At 49.7% G+C, this 20,258-nt stretch overlaps 4 protein-coding genes and 1 pseudogene across 5 annotated transcripts; 4 read left to right on the forward strand and 1 right to left on the reverse strand.

Annotated features, from left to right (window-relative positions):
* Window positions 1-451: 451 nt before the first annotated feature.
* LOC125528081 (NADPH-dependent aldehyde reductase-like protein, chloroplastic) lies at window positions 452-1,465 on the forward strand. Its single transcript, XM_048692597.2, has one exon. The coding sequence runs from the start codon at window positions 525-527 to the stop codon at window positions 1,338-1,340; it is 816 nt and encodes a 271-aa protein (XP_048548554.2). The 5' UTR covers window positions 452-524; the 3' UTR covers window positions 1,341-1,465.
* Window positions 1,466-1,700: 235 nt separating this feature from the next.
* On the reverse strand, window positions 1,701-3,486 carry LOC125528069 (putative cyclin-dependent kinase F-2). The gene has a single exon (XM_048692588.2). The coding sequence runs from the start codon at window positions 2,788-2,790 to the stop codon at window positions 1,729-1,731; it is 1,062 nt and encodes a 353-aa protein (XP_048548545.2). The 5' UTR covers window positions 2,791-3,486; the 3' UTR covers window positions 1,701-1,728.
* A 1,450-nt stretch (window positions 3,487-4,936) lies between these two features.
* Window positions 4,937-5,560, forward strand: LOC147992474 (uncharacterized). Its single transcript, XM_087540652.1, has one exon. It carries the CDS (start codon window positions 4,937-4,939, stop codon window positions 5,558-5,560), a length of 624 nt encoding a protein of 207 aa, XP_087396778.1.
* Window positions 5,561-7,680: 2,120 nt separating this feature from the next.
* On the forward strand, window positions 7,681-12,267 carry LOC125528054 (oligopeptide transporter 7). 2 transcript variants are annotated; one of them, XM_087530597.1, is made up of 7 exons: window positions 7,681-7,897; window positions 7,967-8,429; window positions 8,511-8,608; window positions 10,151-10,720; window positions 10,810-11,065; window positions 11,177-11,359; window positions 11,484-12,267. In XM_087530597.1, the coding sequence occupies exons 1-7, from the start codon at window positions 7,758-7,760 to the stop codon at window positions 12,099-12,101; spliced, it is 2,328 nt and encodes a 775-aa protein (XP_087386723.1). In that variant the 5' UTR covers window positions 7,681-7,757; the 3' UTR covers window positions 12,102-12,267. The 2 variants fall into 2 exon arrangements, with proteins under 2 accessions (XP_087386723.1, XP_048548530.2); XM_048692573.2 differs by having other exon boundaries at window positions 7,682-7,860; window positions 7,954-8,429.
* A 786-nt stretch (window positions 12,268-13,053) lies between these two features.
* On the forward strand, window positions 13,054-18,868 carry LOC147992475 (uncharacterized; annotated as a pseudogene).
* The last annotated feature ends 1,390 nt before the right edge of the window (window positions 18,869-20,258 follow it).

Consider the following 20,258-nt stretch of genomic DNA (forward strand, 5'->3'; position numbering starts at 1 on the left):
CATTAAACTAAGTTCTTGAGAGGGTTCAATCTGAGCTAAAATAAGTTGAGTAAAAAACAACCACAGCAATCTGGGAAGTGCTGGAATATTGTGTCACCTACAGATAGTGTTCTGTTCCTAAGTTCTTAATTTTAGACAATAGTGGCGATCATAGTGTTCTGTTCAATATTGGAATTGGCTAAAATAAGCTCTGAATTTTAAATAATTTGAATAATTTGGAATATTACGGCTATGTTCTACCTCACCAAAAGAGATCAAAAGTGAAACATCCAGGAGCTAACTGAGTTCAGTCAAAATTCAGTTAAATTTGCTACTCCATTAACTGTCAAAATTCAGTAAATATTCTGAACCCTGGATAGATGCAGACGTCGTGCAGCCACAAGATACATGGATAGATGCAGACGTCGTGCAGCTGACGACGAGAAACGTGGAGCGCGCGGCCGCCGCACACGAGAAGCCCACGCGCGCACCACCAGTAGTCCAGTAGATAACGCACGCGCTGATCGCAACACACCAAGATCGCAATGTCTGGTGCCGCTGACACAGCTGCGGCCGCGGCCGTCGCCGCCGTGGCCGGCTCGTCGGATCCCGCGGCGTTGCCGCTCAGCGGGCGCGTGGGCATCGTGACCGGCGCGTCGCGCGGCATCGGGCGAGCCATCGCGGCCCACCTCTCGTCCCTCGGCGCGAGCGTCGTCCTGGGCTACGCGGCCAGCGCGGCCGAGGCCGACGCGCTCGCCGCGGAGCTCCCGCGCGCCGTGGCCGTGAGGGCCGACGTGTCCGAGGAGGCCGGCGCGCGCGCCCTCTTCGACGCCGCCGAGTCGGCCTTCGGCTGCGCGGCGCCGCACATCATGGTCGCCAACGCCGGCGTGCTCGACGACAAGTACCCGTCCCTCGCCGACACCACCACGGCCGACTTCGACCGCGTGTTCGCCATCAACACGCGCGGCGCGTTCCTCTGCCTCCGCGAGGCTGCCAACCGGCTGCCCCGCGGCGGCGGCGGCCGGATCGTGGCCGTGACGTCGTCCGTTGTCGGGTCGAACCCGACGGGGTACTCCGCCTACACGGCGTCCAAGGTGGCCGTGGAGGCGATGGTGCGGACGATGGCCAAGGAGCTCAAGGGCACGCGCGTGACGGCCAACTGCGTGGCTCCCGGGGCCACGGCCACGGACATGTTCTTCGCCGGGAAAAGCGACGAGACGGTGAGGCGGACCGCGGAGACGAACCCGATGGAGCGGCTCGGGGAGGCCGGCGACATCGCACCGGTGGTCGGGTTCCTCTGCACCGACGCCGCCGAGTGGGTCAACGGGCAGGTCATCCGGGTCAACGGCGGGTACGTCTGATGATCTGTTGGCTGGCCCTGTGCCATGCCATTAGCCATTAGCCATCACGGTGGGAGCCAAATAATGCGTCTGGAATGGATGTTGCGGAAAACTGAACAAATAAATCTTGTGGGAATTTGTGCTTAGCATGATTTACATTCCGTTTATTGATCTATCATACACGACAAGCATCAATACCTGGAATCATCAAAGTACCTTCAACAACAAAGAGCAAGAAACCACACTACAAATGGACCATCGGCCTTACAATTCGTATGGTAGTGATACACACGAAAACTACTACTACTTGCTTATCTCAAACCTCATTCATTCATACAATTCATATACAATGTTTGCATTTCTAATACACATGAATCAGATGCCGTTGTAGATTGTGCTGTTTCACCGGTCAGCTCCTTGTAGCTCTCGGGTTGGCTTCCTTGAACCACCGATGCTTGAGCGCTTGCTCCGCCGTGAGCCTCTTCTCCGGGTTGCATCGCAAGAGGCCGCTCAAGACCTCGAAACCAGCCTCTGATAATGTCGGCGGGCCTTTGATCCTAGTCTCAGTGGGACAGGGGAATTTGTTGCGCAGAAAGCTTCCTGGCTGGCATCCGCCGGGCAGACGACGCCCATCGTATCCCGACCACTCTTTGATGTCAGCCATGCCAATAAGGTCCAATATTTCACTGAGGTGCTCCGTGTCTGACCTTCCATGGAACGGGTGCTTGCCGGCGAGGAGCTCAGCCATCATGACGCCGAGAGCCCATGAGTCGATACGCTCGTCATAATCCGTGCACCCAAGGAGGAGCTCCGGAGCGCGGTATCCCTTCGTCCCGACCGGGTTGGAGTAGGGCGGCTCATCGGCCATACTACACGACAATCCCAGATCGCAGATCTTGAGGTTCCCACGGCCGTCGACAAGCACGTTCTCCGGCTTGAGGTCGCGGTGCATGAACCCGAGACGATTCATCCTCCTCTCGCCGGCGAGAAGCTGCCTCATGAGCAGGCGAACCTCCAGCTCGGTGTGCCTCCTCCCGAAGCGGACATGCTTCATGACGTGCCTGAGAGTCGGCCCCACAAACTCCATGGCGAGGAAGGCCTCGCCGCCGAGGTGGCCGGAGGCGCGCGGCTGCACGATGGATGGGTGGCCGCTGCACGCCTCGAGGGCGCTGACCTCGCTAGCGAAGTCGGAGAGGTAGCGGCCGACGTCGCGGCCGTCAGCGCCATTGGTCCGGAGGCACTTCATCGCCACGATCTCTCCCGTGCGGCGGTCCCTCGCGCGGTAGACGACGCCGAAGGTTCCCGCGCCGAGCACCTCGAGCCGGTGGTAGCGGCTGGCTGTTGGGGAGTTGGAGTCGTTGCTGGTGGCCGCTGCTTTTTGACTCTTGCGCGCTGCCGCCGGTGTGGCCGTGACGGCGTCGTCTGGGGCAGCCACGCCCACGGCCGGCGGCGTTGAGGTGGACCATCCCATGTTGCGGCGAGGAAACTCGCGGAGATGGATGGCCTGATCGATCGGCAACTAGAAGCTAGCTAGACGGAGGTAGGGAGGGAGAGATTGGTTTTGGTTTCTGATCTCACAAGGCCGTATGCGTATGCCATTGCCAATGTATATGTAGACGGAGAGCATGTACGCTAGCCTGCATTTCCATGTACGACTCGGTGATGGAATTCTATTCAAACTCGGACAGAAGGGAACGGCTGGACTGGAAGGCTCATGCATGTGCATGCTGGGTTCATGCAGTCATGCACCCAGCCAGCCGGCCATTACTCGTACGTAGCGCGCGCGTGTACATTATACTCTATACGTGCGAATTCTATTCAAACTCGGACAGACAGGGATGCGCACAAGTTGTTAAGCGGACGCATATCACGTTTACTCCATGACAATTTGACGTACGCACGGCCTCAACTAGACTACTCCTTTTCAACACCACAAGCTCGACTAAGAGCATCTCCAACAGACGCGGGCTAGCGCGATGCGTTAAAAAAAGTATACAGCGCCAAAATAGCGCTTTTACAAGCGGGAGGTTTAGCAGACGTACAAAACCACAGCGTCTAACCTAGCGGACCCATGTGCAGCTGCCCACGCGCTCAAGCCGGCGCCTCAAATTTGCAGCTCCGCTGCCCGCGTGCACTAAATTTGCAGCTTTGTTTTTGTCCATGCTCTATTTTACAACTTTTGTTAGAGCGTTATTTTTGGTCACGCACGCATTATATAAGAATCTTTTTCAGCACGCGCTTTATATAGCGCGTCTGTTGAAGATACTTTAAAGAAAAACACTCAAAGCGGCCGGCCAATGCATGCCATAATGTGTGTGCGCGTCTCGTGCGGCATATGCATGCATGGACCGGTGCACTCCGTCATTAGCAAAAAAAAAAGGAGCACTTAACCAGATTCAGTTATCTTACAGCATCCACAGCGGGTTGCCCAAACCCGTCTCAGACGCCCGGTAAAACCCGACCCAGATGGATATTTCAAACGTCCGAGCTGATCAACACTCCTTATATTCAGTTCAAATGTAGGGCGGATATAAGGATGAGATGCTCGGACGCGTCCGTAACGTCGCACCTGATAGGTCTACCTCACCATATATTGCACCAAATTCACCCCCTTGATTTAACGGATCCATTTGCTCTCTCCCCTCTTCTTCCTTCTCCGCGTCGGACGTCTCGTAACTTCGCCGTCACCCTTACTTTGTCTAGAATAAAGGCTCACGAAGAGCCTGGCTTTGAATTAACAAAGCCATCAACCGGTCAGGAGTTACAACAAGCACCCAAATTACAACGGTCAAACCGGTACAATGGGGAACACTAAAGAGCAAACCCGAACTACATCCTCCATATTGCAGCTAATGAAATGAAAATAAAAACTACATCCTCCATATTGCAGCTAATGAAATGAAAATAAAGATTACTACTCCCTCCATTCCAAAATAGACGACTCAATTTTGCACTAACTTTAATACAAAATTAAGTCATCTATTTTGAAACGGAGAAAGTACTTGCTAGAGGCCAAGCACTCCACACTAGGATCATAGGAATCAAGGACGAAGCAGCAGAGCAGGACATTTCCACCGTCGAAAATGGACCTTGCTTGAAGCGTGCTGGCGACGTGGAATCTCCATGATCGAAATGGCTATGATGCCAAATGTGAACTACTTTCTCTATTAATCATTCAAACGAGTTCATCGTGTTGGATCTATCCTCCCACATATCTCGGTAGCTACAGTGTCTTGGCCGAGGCCACCTACTTCTGTTCCAAGTCACAGCTCACGACATACACATGTATTTGAATGAGACTGTTACATCCCGATTAACGGAGCCGGTCTGAGCCTGCAAGCCATTGGGGAAGATTGTGACGATGAGTGGGCCTAAGGGCATCTCCAGCCGTTCGGCCTCCCAGGGCGCCTAAATAGAGCGGCCTGGGGGCGTGCCGGCGTCAGTTCGGTCCCTGGGGGCGACCTAGCTCCCAGTCACGCCCCCAAGCGCCGGTCTCAGGATGCGGAAAATTTAAACTTGCTCGTTCCCGCTCTTAAAAGACGCCACAAATCCGGCGATCGGACGTAGTCTGGCGTTACAAAAAATAGAGTGCCGCACGCCGCAAGTTCGCGTGCGCAATGATTCACTCGGCGGGGTCGGCTCCAGGCGTTGGCGGAGTAGGCGTGCGCGCGCTCGGCGGTGTCGGAGCTGCTTCGGTGCTGGGCTGTGTCGGCGCGGTTTCGGCACTGCTGGGCGGCGATGTAGAGGCGTCGTTCGGGCTTGGCGTCCGTATGGTCGTGGGCGCGGGAGCTTGTGTCGTCGGTGTTGCCGTCTGCATCTGGTTCAGGATGAGGCCGTGCTCCGTCATGTACCACGCCCTGAGCTGCTCGTCGTTGCTCTGGAGCATGTCCGCCCCGCCCATCAGAAAAGCCATGTCGGTGTTCCTCTTTTTCGCGGCGACGTTCGTCCGGAGCAGGTCGAGCTTGATGGCGCTGTTCTTCATCAGCGACGACCACCGCGCCTCGGTCTTCTCTTCACGTAGGACGGCCCGGGCCTGGGCGTCGGCGAGGCAATGCTCGATGGACTCCTGCACTCGCGCGGTTGCCGCGTCGGCGTTTTTCCCCTTCTTTGCCAATTTGTGGCCGTCCGGCCGCCCCTCTGACGCGCCCGGAGTCGTCGCGTCCGGCTTGTCTGTCTCCTTGGCCTTGTCGAAGACACGTCGGACTTCCGCCCACTTCTCGCACTTGTCAATGCGCTTGTAGACGTGAAGGTGCTTGAAGTCGGCGTCTTGGTTGTCGCGCCGATACATGGTGAACATACGCAGCAGCTGCGCGGAGGAACAAACAGTTGGCGGGCGGCGGGCGGCGGGCGTAGACGACGAAGAGATGCGGACGAACGGCGTGCGTACCCGATCCTCAACGCTGGCGCCGCTCTCCGGGCGAGCCGCGACCTCCTCGACGATTCCATGCCATTTGTTGCACGCCAACTGGATACGCCCCCAATGGTTCGCCATCGCCTTGGAGCCGCGCTGCATGTAGACGCCTTTGAAGTACGGGTCGACGAGCTTCCGCTCGTCGAACTCGGCCTTGATGCGGTCCCAGTACGTCTCCAAGCTCTGGTTCGCGCTAGTGGTCGGGTCGAGGCAGACGACTTTCCATGCTTCGGCGAGGCATTCCTCCTCCTTGGACGTCCACTTGATGCGCGGTTCGCCTGACCTAGCCGCCCGCTTCTTCTTCTTCGGACGCCCCTTCGTCGGAACAGGAGCCGGCTCCTCCTCCTCCTCCTCCTCGGGTTCCTGCGCTTCGTGCGCGTCCTCGTCGTAGACGTAGCCGAGCTCGGCCTCCATGTCGCCGCTGAGATCCACTACCTCGTCCTGGGTGGCGAACCCGGGAGACGCGGCGGCCGCGGTCGATCCTGTCGCGATGATGTCGTCCATGTCGGCTCCTGTGTCGTCGAGGTGCGAGAAGGGCAGCGGTCCACGGCAGAGATGGGGCGTCGGTGTGGACGCGTAGGCGGCGGGCGGCGAGTAGTTGTATGGAGGGTACCGCACGCCGACGAAGGCGAGCGAGGGTGTGCGCGTCGCAGGGTGGCCATGGGGGAAGGTCACGTTTGGGTTGAACCCCCCGTGCGCGTCGCCGTCGGCGTAGTCGGGCGACGACGATCCTCATGGAGATCCGACGCCTTGCTGTCCCCAGGGCGCGTACTGGGCGTGGCTGACGACGGGTGGATTCATCATCCCCGCGTGATCGACCGATGAGGAAGACGCTGCCGCACGCGCCGCGTTGTCGCGGGCCTTCTTGGCAATGGCGCTGTTCCGTCGGTCGGTGGTGACTGCGTCGCGTCGCTGAACTTCCACCCTTCACTCAGCGCTCGACATGCCCGGTGGCTTCGATGGCGGCGCCCTGGGCTTCCTCTGCTTCGGCTGGGCCACGGTGCCAGTCGTGGTTGCCGCCGCGCGCGGCATGGCGTACTTCTTCGGCGGTATGGCGGCGACTGGAAGGCGAGCTGGAGGGGGTTTGGCGGGAGAAAGGGAGGGAATGACGGGAGGAAGGCGAGCGAGCGGGAGAGATGCGAGGGAAAAGCGCCAAGAAGCGGCGGAAAAAGGCCCTCGGGTCGCCGTCAGGGCGGGCTCGCGCGCATTTTTCACTTGTGCCGGCTCCCCAAGCGCCCCCCAGGGCGCTGGGTTTAGCCTGGGTCCGCCGGCAGCAGTTTTGGTTCGAGTCAGCGAAAAACGGGTTTCTAGAGACGCGACTGGGCCGTTTTTTTAATGCCGACGCGATAAAATCGTCTGAAAAGGGTCTGTTGGGGACGCGGCTGGAGATGCCCTAAGCCTGGGCCCACGAGCTGAATCTTCGCCTTTGCGCTCACTGTCTTGATCTTCAGTAATGTCAGTTGAGACAGGTGTGCTAAAAAAAATCGTTAGGGAGCCCGCAAAACTAAGTGGTTGCACACACGTGGGTGGCCACCTTTCACTGCTCGAGACCTTTGACCCTAGTTTTGTGGGCCTTCAAACATAATGTCCGCTTAGAGCATCTAATAATAAAAGATGCAAATTTAAAGATGTAAAACAGGAGGTGTAAAAATTTACATCTAAAAAGAAGGCAACTCCAACAGATAATGTATATTGAAGATATAAAAGAGCAACTTTAATAAATGATGTATATTTGTGATGTAAATGGAGTTGCTCTTAGACAATTAACATCACCTTTGTTGCTCTTAAACTTTTTACCTCTCCCAACAACTACACTTATGTGGCCCATGTGATCCTTGATAAGCGTGCCACATGATCCTTGTTGGTAATAGTGAGAAGTGTCGCCATCAGCTATGGGGACTTGAGGAGCTTTCAGATAACAATATCTTATAATTTTCTCTCTTTTCTTTTTGCAAAGATTCCCAGCCAAAAGAACAAAAGTGACAAGCTTACAGAGAGCCTAACTACAAATCCCAACTCTCCTAACCATGGCCTCCTCCTCCCACCAAGAAGAACTCCATGAACAAGGCCAGGAAGACGAAGAAGGGGAAGACCACGACCAGCATGGCGACCAAATCACCGCTCCACTTCGTATGCCGGCGGAGCCACAAAAATCGTCGGCTCAGTCGTTTTCTGGGCGTGGACTGGAAGACGATGGCTGACGTTGCTTAACTTCCCGTGCAGTGCAGCCATCAAGTTCGCCGGAGGAAGGGGAGGAATGGGGGGAGGCAGAGAACTCGCCGGTGGAGCAGGTGGCGCTGACGGTGCCGGTGGGAGACGACCCGTCGACGCCGGTGCTGACGTTCCGGATGTGGGTGCTGGGCGCCACCTCCTGCGTGGCGCTCTCCTTCCTCAACACCTTCTTCGGGTACCGCAAGGAGCCGCTGGAGATCACGGCCATCTCGGCGCAGGTCGCCGTCGTGCCGCTCGGCCGCCTCATGGCCGTGGCGCTGCCCGAGCGCGCCTTCTTCCGAGGCCGGCGGTGGGAGTTCACGCTCAACCCGGGGCCCTTCAACGTGAAGGAGCACGTGCTCATCACCATCTTCGCCAACGCCGGCGCCGGCAGCGTCTTCGCCATCAACCTCGTCACGGCCGTCCGCGCCTTCTACGGCAAGCCCATCTCCTTCTTCGTCTCCCTTCTCGTCGTCCTCACCAGCCAGGTTCGTACTTCCTAGGCTCATAGCCTTCAGTGGTGGAGTGGAGCATGAATGAACTGGTACTCTGCTCCGCCATGCATGTAGGTGCTGGGGTTCGGATGGGCGGGCATATTCCGGCGGTATCTTGTGGAGCCGGCGGCGATGTGGTGGCCGTCCAACCTTGTGCAGGTCTCCCTCTTCAGGTATTATCTCTGAATCTGCGATAAGTTAACAGTACCCAGTAACAAATACTCCTGCAACATCAAACAGAGTGTCACAGTTTTCAATGTTATCACTTATCAGAGCAGCATCATATACTGTTGCATCCTTATTCAATAAAGTGTCGAAGCATATTATTGCAGTTTGCAAGCATATAATTTCTTATATGTAGGTACTCCCTCCGTTCCAAAAATAGATGACACAGCTTTATACTAACTTTGTATTAAAGTTAATACAAAATTGGATCATCTATTTTGAAACGGAGAGAGTACGTATCTAGATCAGCCACTGTACAGTGTCGTAGCATCATGGCTGACGAATTGTTCTAGCTAGCTAATCATTGTGTGATAGCGGGTCATGATGGAGTCGTCGCAGCCTTGAATGTTAGGTAGCAAGCGGCCAAGTTGCACGTCGCCATGGAAGCTGCGCTGAATAATACTTCTTCCATTCCAAAATAAATGACCCAACTTTATACTCCCTTCATTTTAAAATATAATGCGCCTGCGCTTCTCAAGATCGAACTTTAACCATAAATTTAACGAACAAGACCGACTGCGGTGGAAGAAAAAGTTACATAATTAAAAACTTTTTTCGAATACGAATTCCTTGATATAACTTTTGCCCCCGCCGCAATCAGTCTTGATAGTTAAATTTACGGTCAAAATTGAAGCACGTGGATAGATGAAGCACTACATTGTAGAATGGAGGAAGTACTAACTTTGTACTAAAGTTAGTACAAAACTGAGTCATCTATTTTAGAACGGAGGGAGTATTACTGTGTGAACATTCGATCCTATCACTTTCCTGTGCAGTCACTTAGACACTGACATGAAATCAACGCTGTCACAAAAAGTAGATGTCAACATCCATACATATTGCCTTACAAAACTTCTGCATCGAGCTACCAAAAATGGACAGGAATCAATTATGGAGTCAAGAATAAAACCATTGCGGCGCTGGAGGATTCTGGCAACTCTAACATCAATCAGCGCAGGTGCAAATTACACAAGACAGAACCAGAAGGGTGCCCAGTTACCCTGAATAAATAAGAAGAGCGCCGATCAGCCTCCATGTAAAAGAAAGAAAGCTCAAGAAAACAGAATAATTTATTACCACTTCCAAGATTCTGTGAAGCTCATGACAATAATTTTACAAGGGGCAAAAACAGGACGCAACATCAGGACTAGATTGCAGTAAATCCAAAGATTCAATCACCTGCTGTATTTTTATGACCAAAATGCAGTCTCAGTGCTTTTACCAGTTCCTCCTGAACCGAGGCCCCCAATTTTTAAATGCATTGGATAAAAAATTGTGACTTCAGAAATTAGCAAGTACGCTCATCAAAACAGAAACCTTACATGTTTGTCAAGATATTCATAAATAACGCCTCGGAAAAATTCAGCACTTTGTCACGAATTTTTTAACAGTTTGTTGAAATGAAACTTCTACCAACTAATGAGTACTACTGATGTGTTTATGAACAAGTAACTTACAGATTCCTGAATCATGATACATATGCTGATCAGGGCACTTCATGAGAAGGAACGAAGGCGCAAAGGTGGCACGACGCGCACTCAATTCTTCATGGTGGCATTCGCGTGCAGTTTTGCCTACTACATCTTCCCAGGCTACCTGTTCGAGATGCTCACTTCCATTTCCTGGATCTGTTGGATCTTTCCCACCTCCGTAGTCGCTCAACAGCTCGGCTCGGGCCTCCACGGCCTTGGCATAGGTGCAATTGGGCTTGACTGGTCATCCATCTCCTCGTACCTCGGAAGCCCTCTCGCTAGCCCCTTGTTTGCCACTGCCAATATCGCTGCGGGCTTCTTCATCTACATTTATGTTGTCACGCCCATCACATACTGGTTTAACGTCTACGAGGCGCGGAGCTTCCCTATCTTTTCAGATGGTCTCTTTACGGCGACTGGTCAGAAATACAACATCTCTAGTATTGTGGATTCCGAGTTCCACTTCGATGCAAATGCCTATGAGAAGAATGGTCCACTGTACATAAGCACCTTCTTTGCTGTCAGCTATGGCCTTGGTTTTGCTTGCCTGACCGCAACGATTGTCCATGTTCTCCTTTTCCATGGAAGGTATGTAATTTCACTATGTGCTTCCTTTGTCCTTTGAGCAAAAGTAGCGAGATATGCGACTAAACTTGCAATATAATACTTGTGTCCAGTGAAATTTGGCAGTTAAGCAAATCAGCTTTCCAGGATAGAAAGATGGATGTACACACAAAGCTTATGAGGAGATACAGGCAGGTTCCTGAATGGTGGTTCATTTGCATCCTTGTCACCAGTGCTGCAATCGCCGTGTTCACTTGTGAGTACTACATTGAGCAACTTCAGTTACCCTGGTGGGGGATACTGCTTGCATGTGCCCTCTCCATTTTCTACACCCTTCCAATTGGAATCATTACAGCAACAACCAACCAGGTATATATGAACTCCAAACATGAATTAACGCAGATGGATACTATATGCATGTCTTACAGCTCCAGCTAGGAGCAGCTAGCAGTTTAGCTATTTATTATATCATATTGACAGACTCCAGGTTTGAATATCATCACGGAGTACATCATGGGTTACTTGTATCCTGGACGACCTGTTGCAAACATGTGTTTCAAGGTATATGGCCACGTTGCCCCTCGTCAAGCTCTAGCATTTCTGCAAGATTTTAAGTTGGGCCACTACATGAAGATTCCCCCAAGGACCATGTTTATGGCTCAGGTCAGCTACTACACTAGTCACATGAACAATGATCATTACTTGTCCAAGATAGTCACATTTAATTTTTCCCATTGTATCAATTGTACGTGTCCCTAACTAAAAGTGAAGTTATTGAAAATAACAGGTTGTAGGCACTTTGATATCAGCATTTGTGTACCTTGGAACAGCATGGTGGATGATGGACACAATCCCCAATATATGCAACACCGAGCTCCTCCCAGCAGGCAGCCCTTGGACCTGTCCTTACGACCATTTATTCTACGATGCATCAGTCATATGGGGCCTTATTAGCCCACGCAGAATATTCGGTGATTTGGGAACTTACTCTGCTGTGAACTGGTTCTTTTTGGGCGGTGCCATTGCTCCCCTCCTTGCCTGGCTTGCACACAAGGCATTCCCAGGCCAAAAATGGATCTTACTTGTCAATATGCCTGTGCTTCTTGGTGGAATCAGTCATATGCCTCCTGCCACTGCAGTCAACTACACTGCGTGGATATGTGTTGCATTTTTGTCAGGTCATGTGGTCTATAAGTACAGACATAACTGGTGGAAGAGACACAATTACCTTCTTTCAGGTGCCCTTGATGCTGGTTTGGCATTCATGGCTGTCTTGATATATTTATGCCTGGAACTAGATAACACCACTTTGAACTGGTGGGGCAATGTTTCAGATGGATGTCCTCTGGCTTCTTGCCCCACTGCAAAGGGTATAATTGTAGATGGTTGTCCGGTGCATAATTGAGAATATTCTCATGCATCCACGGCAGGCCTGGGAATAAAACTGAGAGCAAAAAAAGATGAATGAGGGCTGCAGGGATGAGAGGGTTTGCATGATATTCTTCTTTGTATATAAATAAAGATTCAGAATATTCACTAAAGGTCTGCATTTAGAAAGAATAAAGAAGAAATCCCCCATGACAGTTTAAATTTGGGTACCTGGCTTTTAGCAAGTAAGGCTTTAATGTCAAATCTTGTTTGGATGGCAAAATCTTTAATTGCGTAGTAACATCAGTATGAAGGTAATGCCTTGCAAATTTCACTTGCTAAAAGCCAGGCACCCAAATTCGAATAATTCGAGCAGACAACATTGCCTTGCACAATTATTTAAACAAATAAAAACAAAATTGGATACAAGTAGAAGGTTGCAATTTGCATCAGAAAAATCAACTGTTCTACGGCAAATATTAAAATCTATCACTTCTTTCAATTATTATCTAGATATGAGGTACTATGTAGCAGTGCATTTGGTAAACACATTCCTTGTGTTCAGGGTGATAGCAGAATGTGCACCACTGATGATAGGAGGTAACGATGATACAGTTCTGCAAGCTTGCTGTATGAGTCTCGCCTTTTATAACAAAACCATAATACCATGAAATTGGTTTACCTGTTGCCATCATATATAACTGGGTAAACTGGAGAGTTCACAATATATGCAAAAATTTCTTCAACTTCATGTCTGACTGCCAAAAGAAAGTGTAAGGTATGAGTGACCAAATATATGTACAGAGAGAGTATTTAAGGAAAATCAGAACTCAACACCAAGGGTGCAGAACTTCAGAAAATTGTACTGTAGTTCCCACGGTCACAAGTAAAAATATTAACTGAAGCAACGGCACTATAACCTGTGGCATGGCTACTTACTCTGCAGAAATCCATCAATGCATCCGCTCTGAACTTTTGCTCCTGAACCAATGCTGGGCAGATGGGGATCCGGCGGCATTGCACAGCCGGAGGAGATGGGATCCGGCGGCGGGGCGTGCAGGGCCGGGGAGGGTCGGGGCGGCCAGAGGAGATGGGATCCGGCGGCGGGGCGTGCAGGGTCGGGGAGGGCCGCGGCGGCCAGAGGAGGAGATATTTTTTTTTCGGAGGGCCAGAGGAGGAGATGGGAGTCAATTCCATCGAAATCAGACCGGGCAAAGCTCCGTAACGGCACAATCCTAATTTTGTTCATCCGTTCTGTGTTTTGTCTTTCAGTTTTTTCTGATTTTTCGTTCTTTTTTCATTTTCATTTTTATTTTTCTTTCTTTTTCATTTTTATTTTTTCATTTTTCAAACATCTTTCCAAATTCATGATTGCAAACATCATTCCAAATTCATGAATATGCTTTTGAAATCGTGAACATTTTTTGAATTCGCGAACATTTCATGAAATTGTGGAATATTGTTTGAAATTATTCAACATTTGTTTGAATTGGCAAACATTTTTTGAATCAACATTTCTGAAATCTGGTAATTTTTTTTGAAAAACATGAACTTTTTTTGTTAGACAAACATGTTTTTTAAGTCAACGGACATTTTTTGAATCAATGAATTTTTTTGTAATTCATGAACATTTTTTTATCTTAGTGAATTTTTTTAGTGAACATTATATGAAAATTATGTTTTTTAATATATACATAAACACATTTTTAGAATCACAAGCAGCTTTTCAAAATCGTGAATATTTTTTGAATTTGCGAACATTTTTAAAAAATACTCAAACATTTTTTGATTTCTTGATTTTTTTTTCAAAATCATAAACATTTATCCTTTGTTTGTTTCGACGAAACAATATTGGAGGAAAGAATGAAACATAGGTGATAGAAATGTACGAACCAGAGAGAAAGAAACTATCGCGAGCAGGAAAAAATGCAGTGAATGAGCAGGAGTTGGGCTAGCCCAAGACTCCCCCACCCTGCACGTTTCATTGTCTTCTAACGCGTAGTTAGCCAAAAAAAATTGGAGACAATCAGCAAAGCTTTATTGATCCGTCACACAGTTTACAGGAACAAAATGAAGTTCCCGGGGTGGCCCAACCGGACATGGCGACCAAGCCCCAGTTTAAGTGAGTGCTTCGCTAGATTGTGAGCTTCGACATTCGAGCTCCTAAATTCATGGACAAAATTACATAAAGTAAAGCTACTAAAGTACTCTAAGAGTTCATGTATGATGGCACCGTATCCACCCCCGCTCTTCCTCTTATGTCTTCTATCACCACCAAACAATCTGAAGCCACATGGATGGATTGTAAATTCAGGTCCTCTACTAGTGCCATAGACTCTCTCATGACAAGAGCCTCCAACGTTGTAGGATCGGTTATACCTTTGAATACAATAGCTGAAGCACCAAGATATAGACTGTCCCTGTTTCTGCAGATCGCATCCACTGATCCGACACCTCGACGCCCCGCCACAATAGCGTCAACGTTCAACTTCATCATGTGCTCCGATGGTTGGATCCACTGGGTCGTTCTAGCCGGCCTGGTATGTGTATGCTAGATGTTTGGTTTCTTCAAAACGAGATCATTTCAATAGGACTGGATAAACGAGTGAGTTGACATTGGACTGTGAAATATATCCTTGTATACTGCTTTTATTCTCGTTTCCCATATCGCCCAAAACGTGATCACCATACGCACTAGGTGCTCATGTGATAGAACGCTGTTCATTTTGAAAATCCACCTGTGGCGCCGCTTAAGAGAAAGTTGTGCGCACATTTTTATTTTTTCTTAAATACGTAGAGTCCTCTCCTCCATCTAAAAAAATATCTCAGAAAAAAATCCTCACCTTCATCTAAAAAAACTAAAGAAGAAAAAAATTACCACCGTAGCTTACCAGCGAGTGCCATTTTGTATGACCCTCCATTTATAAAATACCATAGCTTCTCACCTCCATCTAAAAAGAATAAAATACGTATAAAAATCTACACACTCATCTAAAAAAATTACAAAAGAGTTCTCGCCGTGGCCAACCAGCTTGCGCCACGTGGTATAGCTGGTTGGCCGCCTTTCCGGCGTAGCTTAATGGGTTTAATTGCCTTGCATCATTGCTTTTATGCTAGCACATAGTATTTGGGCCCATGTCCATTCGACGTTTCGGTGCGCATCCTTACAGACATCCAAACACAGCGTAAAGAGTATTAAAAGATGAATGAAGGTTGTAGGGATGAGAAATTTCACTGTTTCATAGCATCAAACGTAAAATAAATATTTAAAGCATTCAAATATCAAGGAGAAGGGATTTCAAGGTCTAAATGCATGGCATTGCATGTTCTATGGAGGAGGGCACACGGGAACAAGCGGCAGGCGTAGACTAAATAGTACTCCCTCCGTTCCAAAATATAAGATGTTTTTTGACACTATTTAGTGTCAAAAAACATCTTATATTAGATGTTTTTTGACACTATTTAGTGTCAAAGAACATCTTATATTTTGGGACGGAGGGAGTATAAAACTATCACAATTGGGATTAGGGTTTCAAAACACTGCCTTTTTTTAAAAGAAAACCTACCATAATCAACCATGTTGCACTGATTATTGTGTTGGTTATCTTTATCATGATCATGAAAAATTGGGTCCACTCGTTAGATCTAACGTGACATAAAAGTCAGCGGCGTTTATTTGACTGTATGTTGGGCGTTATGACAAGATGGGCCCACATGTCATCATCAACGCTCCTCTCTCAAGCTTTTTTCACCGCAGACATTTCATCAAATAGTACACATGCGTACATCCGCTGGAGTTAGAACGGTGCAGGTCGAGGCGTGCTCGACGACAACGGCCACAACCATGTCCACCACGGCGAGGGCCATGCTTATGCCAGCGCGACCAGCAAGGCCAAGGCACAGTCTTGTGCGTAGTCGGTGGCTCGGCGTGTGACGGCAGTGCCCTATGTTCTCGACTTATTTTTTTCATTACCTCTTGCCGCACAAAAGGTTTGTAAAACTGGATCAACATTTGAATTGTTTCAAAAAAAAACACTTACATACTAGTACTTGAACATTTCGTGGTACATGGGAAAGAGAAAAGCGTATGATATAATAAACAAAACAAAATAAGTAGAAGCTTCTAAATTGTATGGTCGGATCGAGGGTTAGTAGCAACTGGCATTATTCGTCGGCGGCCTTCAATTGATTCTTCCTCGGAGAATTTGTGACTACACGCCGGCGGCGGGGATGCGCGAGCCCCTCGGGCGTGTGAATGGAGCACCTACTGTGGTAGATCCGTCCCATCTTCTCCGACTCAGCGAGCTCGTAGCATGCATGCATCTGCACGTTCAGTCTTTCAGTGCGAGTGACCCGAAGAGTAGTGCTACTAGTAGCAAAAACTTTAGGCAGCGGAGGGACCTTCTGATTTTGACTTTGAGGTTTGTTGGGCGGTAGCTGGGAGTGGGGCATCCCTTTGACCCCGTATGGGTTGTTTGAGAGTGACATTCTGTCTGCAACTATGTAGGACTGGTTATGGTTACGGTGGTTATCCTCGTTGGCTGCACTCATTAGACAGACAGACAGACGGTTTTGTACGCAGAATCTTGGTGTGGCAAAGAGCCGAGACAAGAGGAAACGACAGCGAGAGACCCATCAATGTGCTAGTTGTTGTTGATGCAGCATCCGATCACAAGAGGTTACCATCCATTGCCGTTGTCAAGTATTATACCACGATACTATCAGCGTGGCTGATGTTGGATCTGATCAAGTTCCTTTTAATGCTGAGAGCGAAGAGCCGTGGATTATTCTCAGCTCCAGACTCCAAAGTTTATTTCCTTTTCTTGACAGCTAAAGAACGAACATCGGGTAGTGCTGCGAGATCGAGGCGGCCACCTTTTGTTCGAGCGATCGTTAGGACGTGGAACCTAGTGATGGAGAAATAGATAGATCATCAAGCAGAGTGTGAACACTGTATGTATGCACAAGCACGCCATACTCTTCGTCTCTATTGAACATTGAAAGGAAAGGGAGTTTATGCAATTGACAAATGACAAGAGAGTCGGTCACGTACTCCCTCCGTTTCTAATACCCCCTCCGTGTCGTAATATAATATAAGAGCGTTTTTGACACTTGGGATGAAGAGAGTATAAGTTGTTTTAGAAATTTTAATATGAACTACATAGTACAGAGTAAAATGAGTGAATCTACATTTTAAAATATATCTACAAAGGTTTATATTTAAAAACGGAGGGAGTATATGTGACTATACGGAAAACTGGAAGGAAACTTTACGCAAACTTCTCACGAAGGAGCCACTCGCCGGCCATTCAATCCAATCCCAACACCTTTGTTACCGAGGAGTTAATGGAGCAACATCGAAGGAACCGAGTGCAGCTTCTGAAAACTTCACTGCGTAACACTAGCATGAGCCCAGTGGGCGACTTTCGTTCTGAAACCAGTTAAACTAAGTTGTCTGAGCCCGATCCCTCCCTCCCCCGCCGCCACCCGCGAGGCGTCGGGGAGGGTTCCCGATCCCGGCCGCCGCACCCCCTCCTCCTCCCTTCTCCGCCCTCGCCGCTGCCAAGGGGCGCGGCCGGGGCGAAGCCCGGCCGTCGCCGGCGGCGGCGGGGCTCCTTTGTCCCCCGCTCGTAGGGTTTGGCGCGGGCCAGATCTAGCGGCTGGGCGTGGCGCTCGATGTCGGGCGCGGCGGCGCCCCGAAGCAGGCCGGCGATGGTGGCGTTCGACGGACGGCAAGCGACACGGTGGTGGTGCGGGCCGGTGGTGGCATCGGCGGCGGTGCCCCCGGCAGCGCTTCGGCGTTGCATCTGGCGCCGCGGGCAGCCCTCTCGTCGTGGTGCGCTGGTGTGTGGGTGGGGGGGGGGGGGGCGACAGCGGTGGTGGTGCGCTGCCCCCACCCAGTCGGGCCCTCGTGGCTGGGTGGCGGCGCTCGGCTCGAGTGGATCCCCCGGTGGCGTATTCAGGCGGCGGCGGAGACGGCTCCGCAACCCTCCTTCTCCGGCTTCTGGCGACGGCCGATGCCTCCTGATGCTTTGGCCCTTCGAAACGGGGGCGGAACTCGATTCCGGGGGGAAGTTGGAGCCGACATGGGTGTTGATCGTGGCCATGGGCCACTTCTCCGCCTTCCCCTTCCACCGGTCGATGTGGTTGCAGCCCTCCTCGAGGCAGCTTGGCCGGCGGCGGTTCTGAAGGTGGTTGGGATCGTGGATCCGGGCAAAGTTGTGGCCTTTGGTGGCTTCGGGGTGGTCTCATGGCGGGGCGGCGACCCTGGCGGCAGGAGTCGTGCATTGGTCGTGGGCGGGTTGTGCGGCTCGGATGCGGGCAGGCAACCATGGCCGCTTGGGCGGCGTGGCTGCGGGTGTTGTCGGACCGGGGCGGCAGAAGTGTTGAAGCATCGGGGTTCATCACCTACCCAGTGTGTCTGGTCGACGGTGACGGCGTCCGTGGACGTCGTGTCCTCCTTGCAGGCTCCGTCGTGGTGCTTCTTCCCCTTCCATCTCTACTCCGGATGAAAACTCGATCCTCGGATCGGACGGTGGCGACGTTCATGGCTGTACCCTTCCTGGAGGCACCGTCTTGGAGTCCTCGGTTCGGCATGTCCGTTACACATCCTCCCGGACGATCGCTCCTCGTGGTGGTGTTCTTCGTCGGCTTTTAGCGGTTTTGTTTTGCTCATCTTTTAGGTGCTTTATAGTCGTTGTGGTTATGTGTGGGTGCCCGGCATTCATGTATCTTGTCTTGGGTGTGTAGTGTGCATTTGTATCGGATGCTTTGTTGTTGTGGTTCGTACTTTATAATATAAAGCAGAGGAAATCCTTTTTCATTAACTAAGTTGTCTAAGTGGGCGATGATAGATCAGCGACATTTTCATCAATCGCTTTTTCTCTGTCAAATCGGAGACAAACATTTGCAAAAACTAGCACACATCGAAAAGTCCACGGCGCAGAACGTATCGCTCACGAAGCATATATATTTGCCTGAACTAGCTGACTGCAAGCTGCAACCAACCTCTGAATCTCTAATCAAGTCCATGCACATCATGCAGACGTATGTACTCTCTCTGTTTCTAAATATAAGTCTTTATAAAGATTTCACTAGATGAACTACATATGGAACAAAATAAATGAATTTACACTTAAAATGCATCTATATATATCTGTATGTGGTTCATAATGAAATTTCTATAAAAACTTATATTTAGGAACGAAGGAAGTAAGCTCCAAAACAGGCAAAAGTGTAGACGTCAGCAACTCGTCACTGATGGTGGTACAGCCGTAAAAGCTAGGGGGCTTGACATTCTTTTTATAATCGCTTACTGATTTTCGTAGATTTTTTGTTGACATTGTTTGTTTTGAGATTGCTTACGACATAATCCGTGTGGTCTGATTTTAACTAACGTGTAGATAATTTGTACCATACCGGCCTGAAGATCGAGGTAGATAATCTGTTTTGCCATTTGCAGAAAGAGACCGGCGAGAGCTGTTTCGTAGAGCTGCTATAAATATCTACATTCCCAAAGGAAGTTCGTTGATTACTATCTCGCTGAATTTTCAGCTGCTCGATCGAACAAAGCCAGGGTGGCATTAGCTTTTGCTAACTAGCAATTGGCATGTTGTTGTTGGACATATACATGTGTGGTGCACTGGTGCCAGTAATTGATACAAACTACCAACTAATTTTAACTAACGTGTCACTCATGGTTTTGCCTCGACTTGGACAGACTTTTGGATTGACTTGGCACCTTTGTTACTTCTTTTTTTTTGGACTGACATCGTCGAGTGGAAAGAAGCTTTAAATACTACTAAAAGATTACTGCGTCAACTTATGAGAAAATGTAGACTAGAAATTTTACTATCACTGCTAGGTTAATTAAATAAAGACAATGTGGAAATCTCTTGTTTTTTCTGTTGTAAATCTTGTGTAGACGAGTCACCAAAGGCCTCTTAAAGTATTCCATGACGTGACATGCCGCCGTCGTAGCATACTAAACTCATCATCATGACAAACTGATTAGAAGGCTGAAAATTGCAAGAAAACGCCCACATATAACACGGCGCGTCAACAAAAAATATTTTTTCTTGCCGGTACATTGCCGAAATGTCACCCTCGATGTCATGACAAGGACCCAATGACGCTTCTCTGAAACCGATGCCCGTAGTTTCCACACAGTCAATGTGGCTCTTTTGTCAATGAG

The sequence above is a fragment of the Triticum urartu genome, chromosome 1A (assembly GCF_056163025.1).
Source record: "Triticum urartu cultivar PI428250 chromosome 1A, HENAU_Tu73, whole genome shotgun sequence".
Lineage (NCBI taxonomy): Eukaryota > Viridiplantae > Streptophyta > Magnoliopsida > Poales > Poaceae > Triticum > Triticum urartu.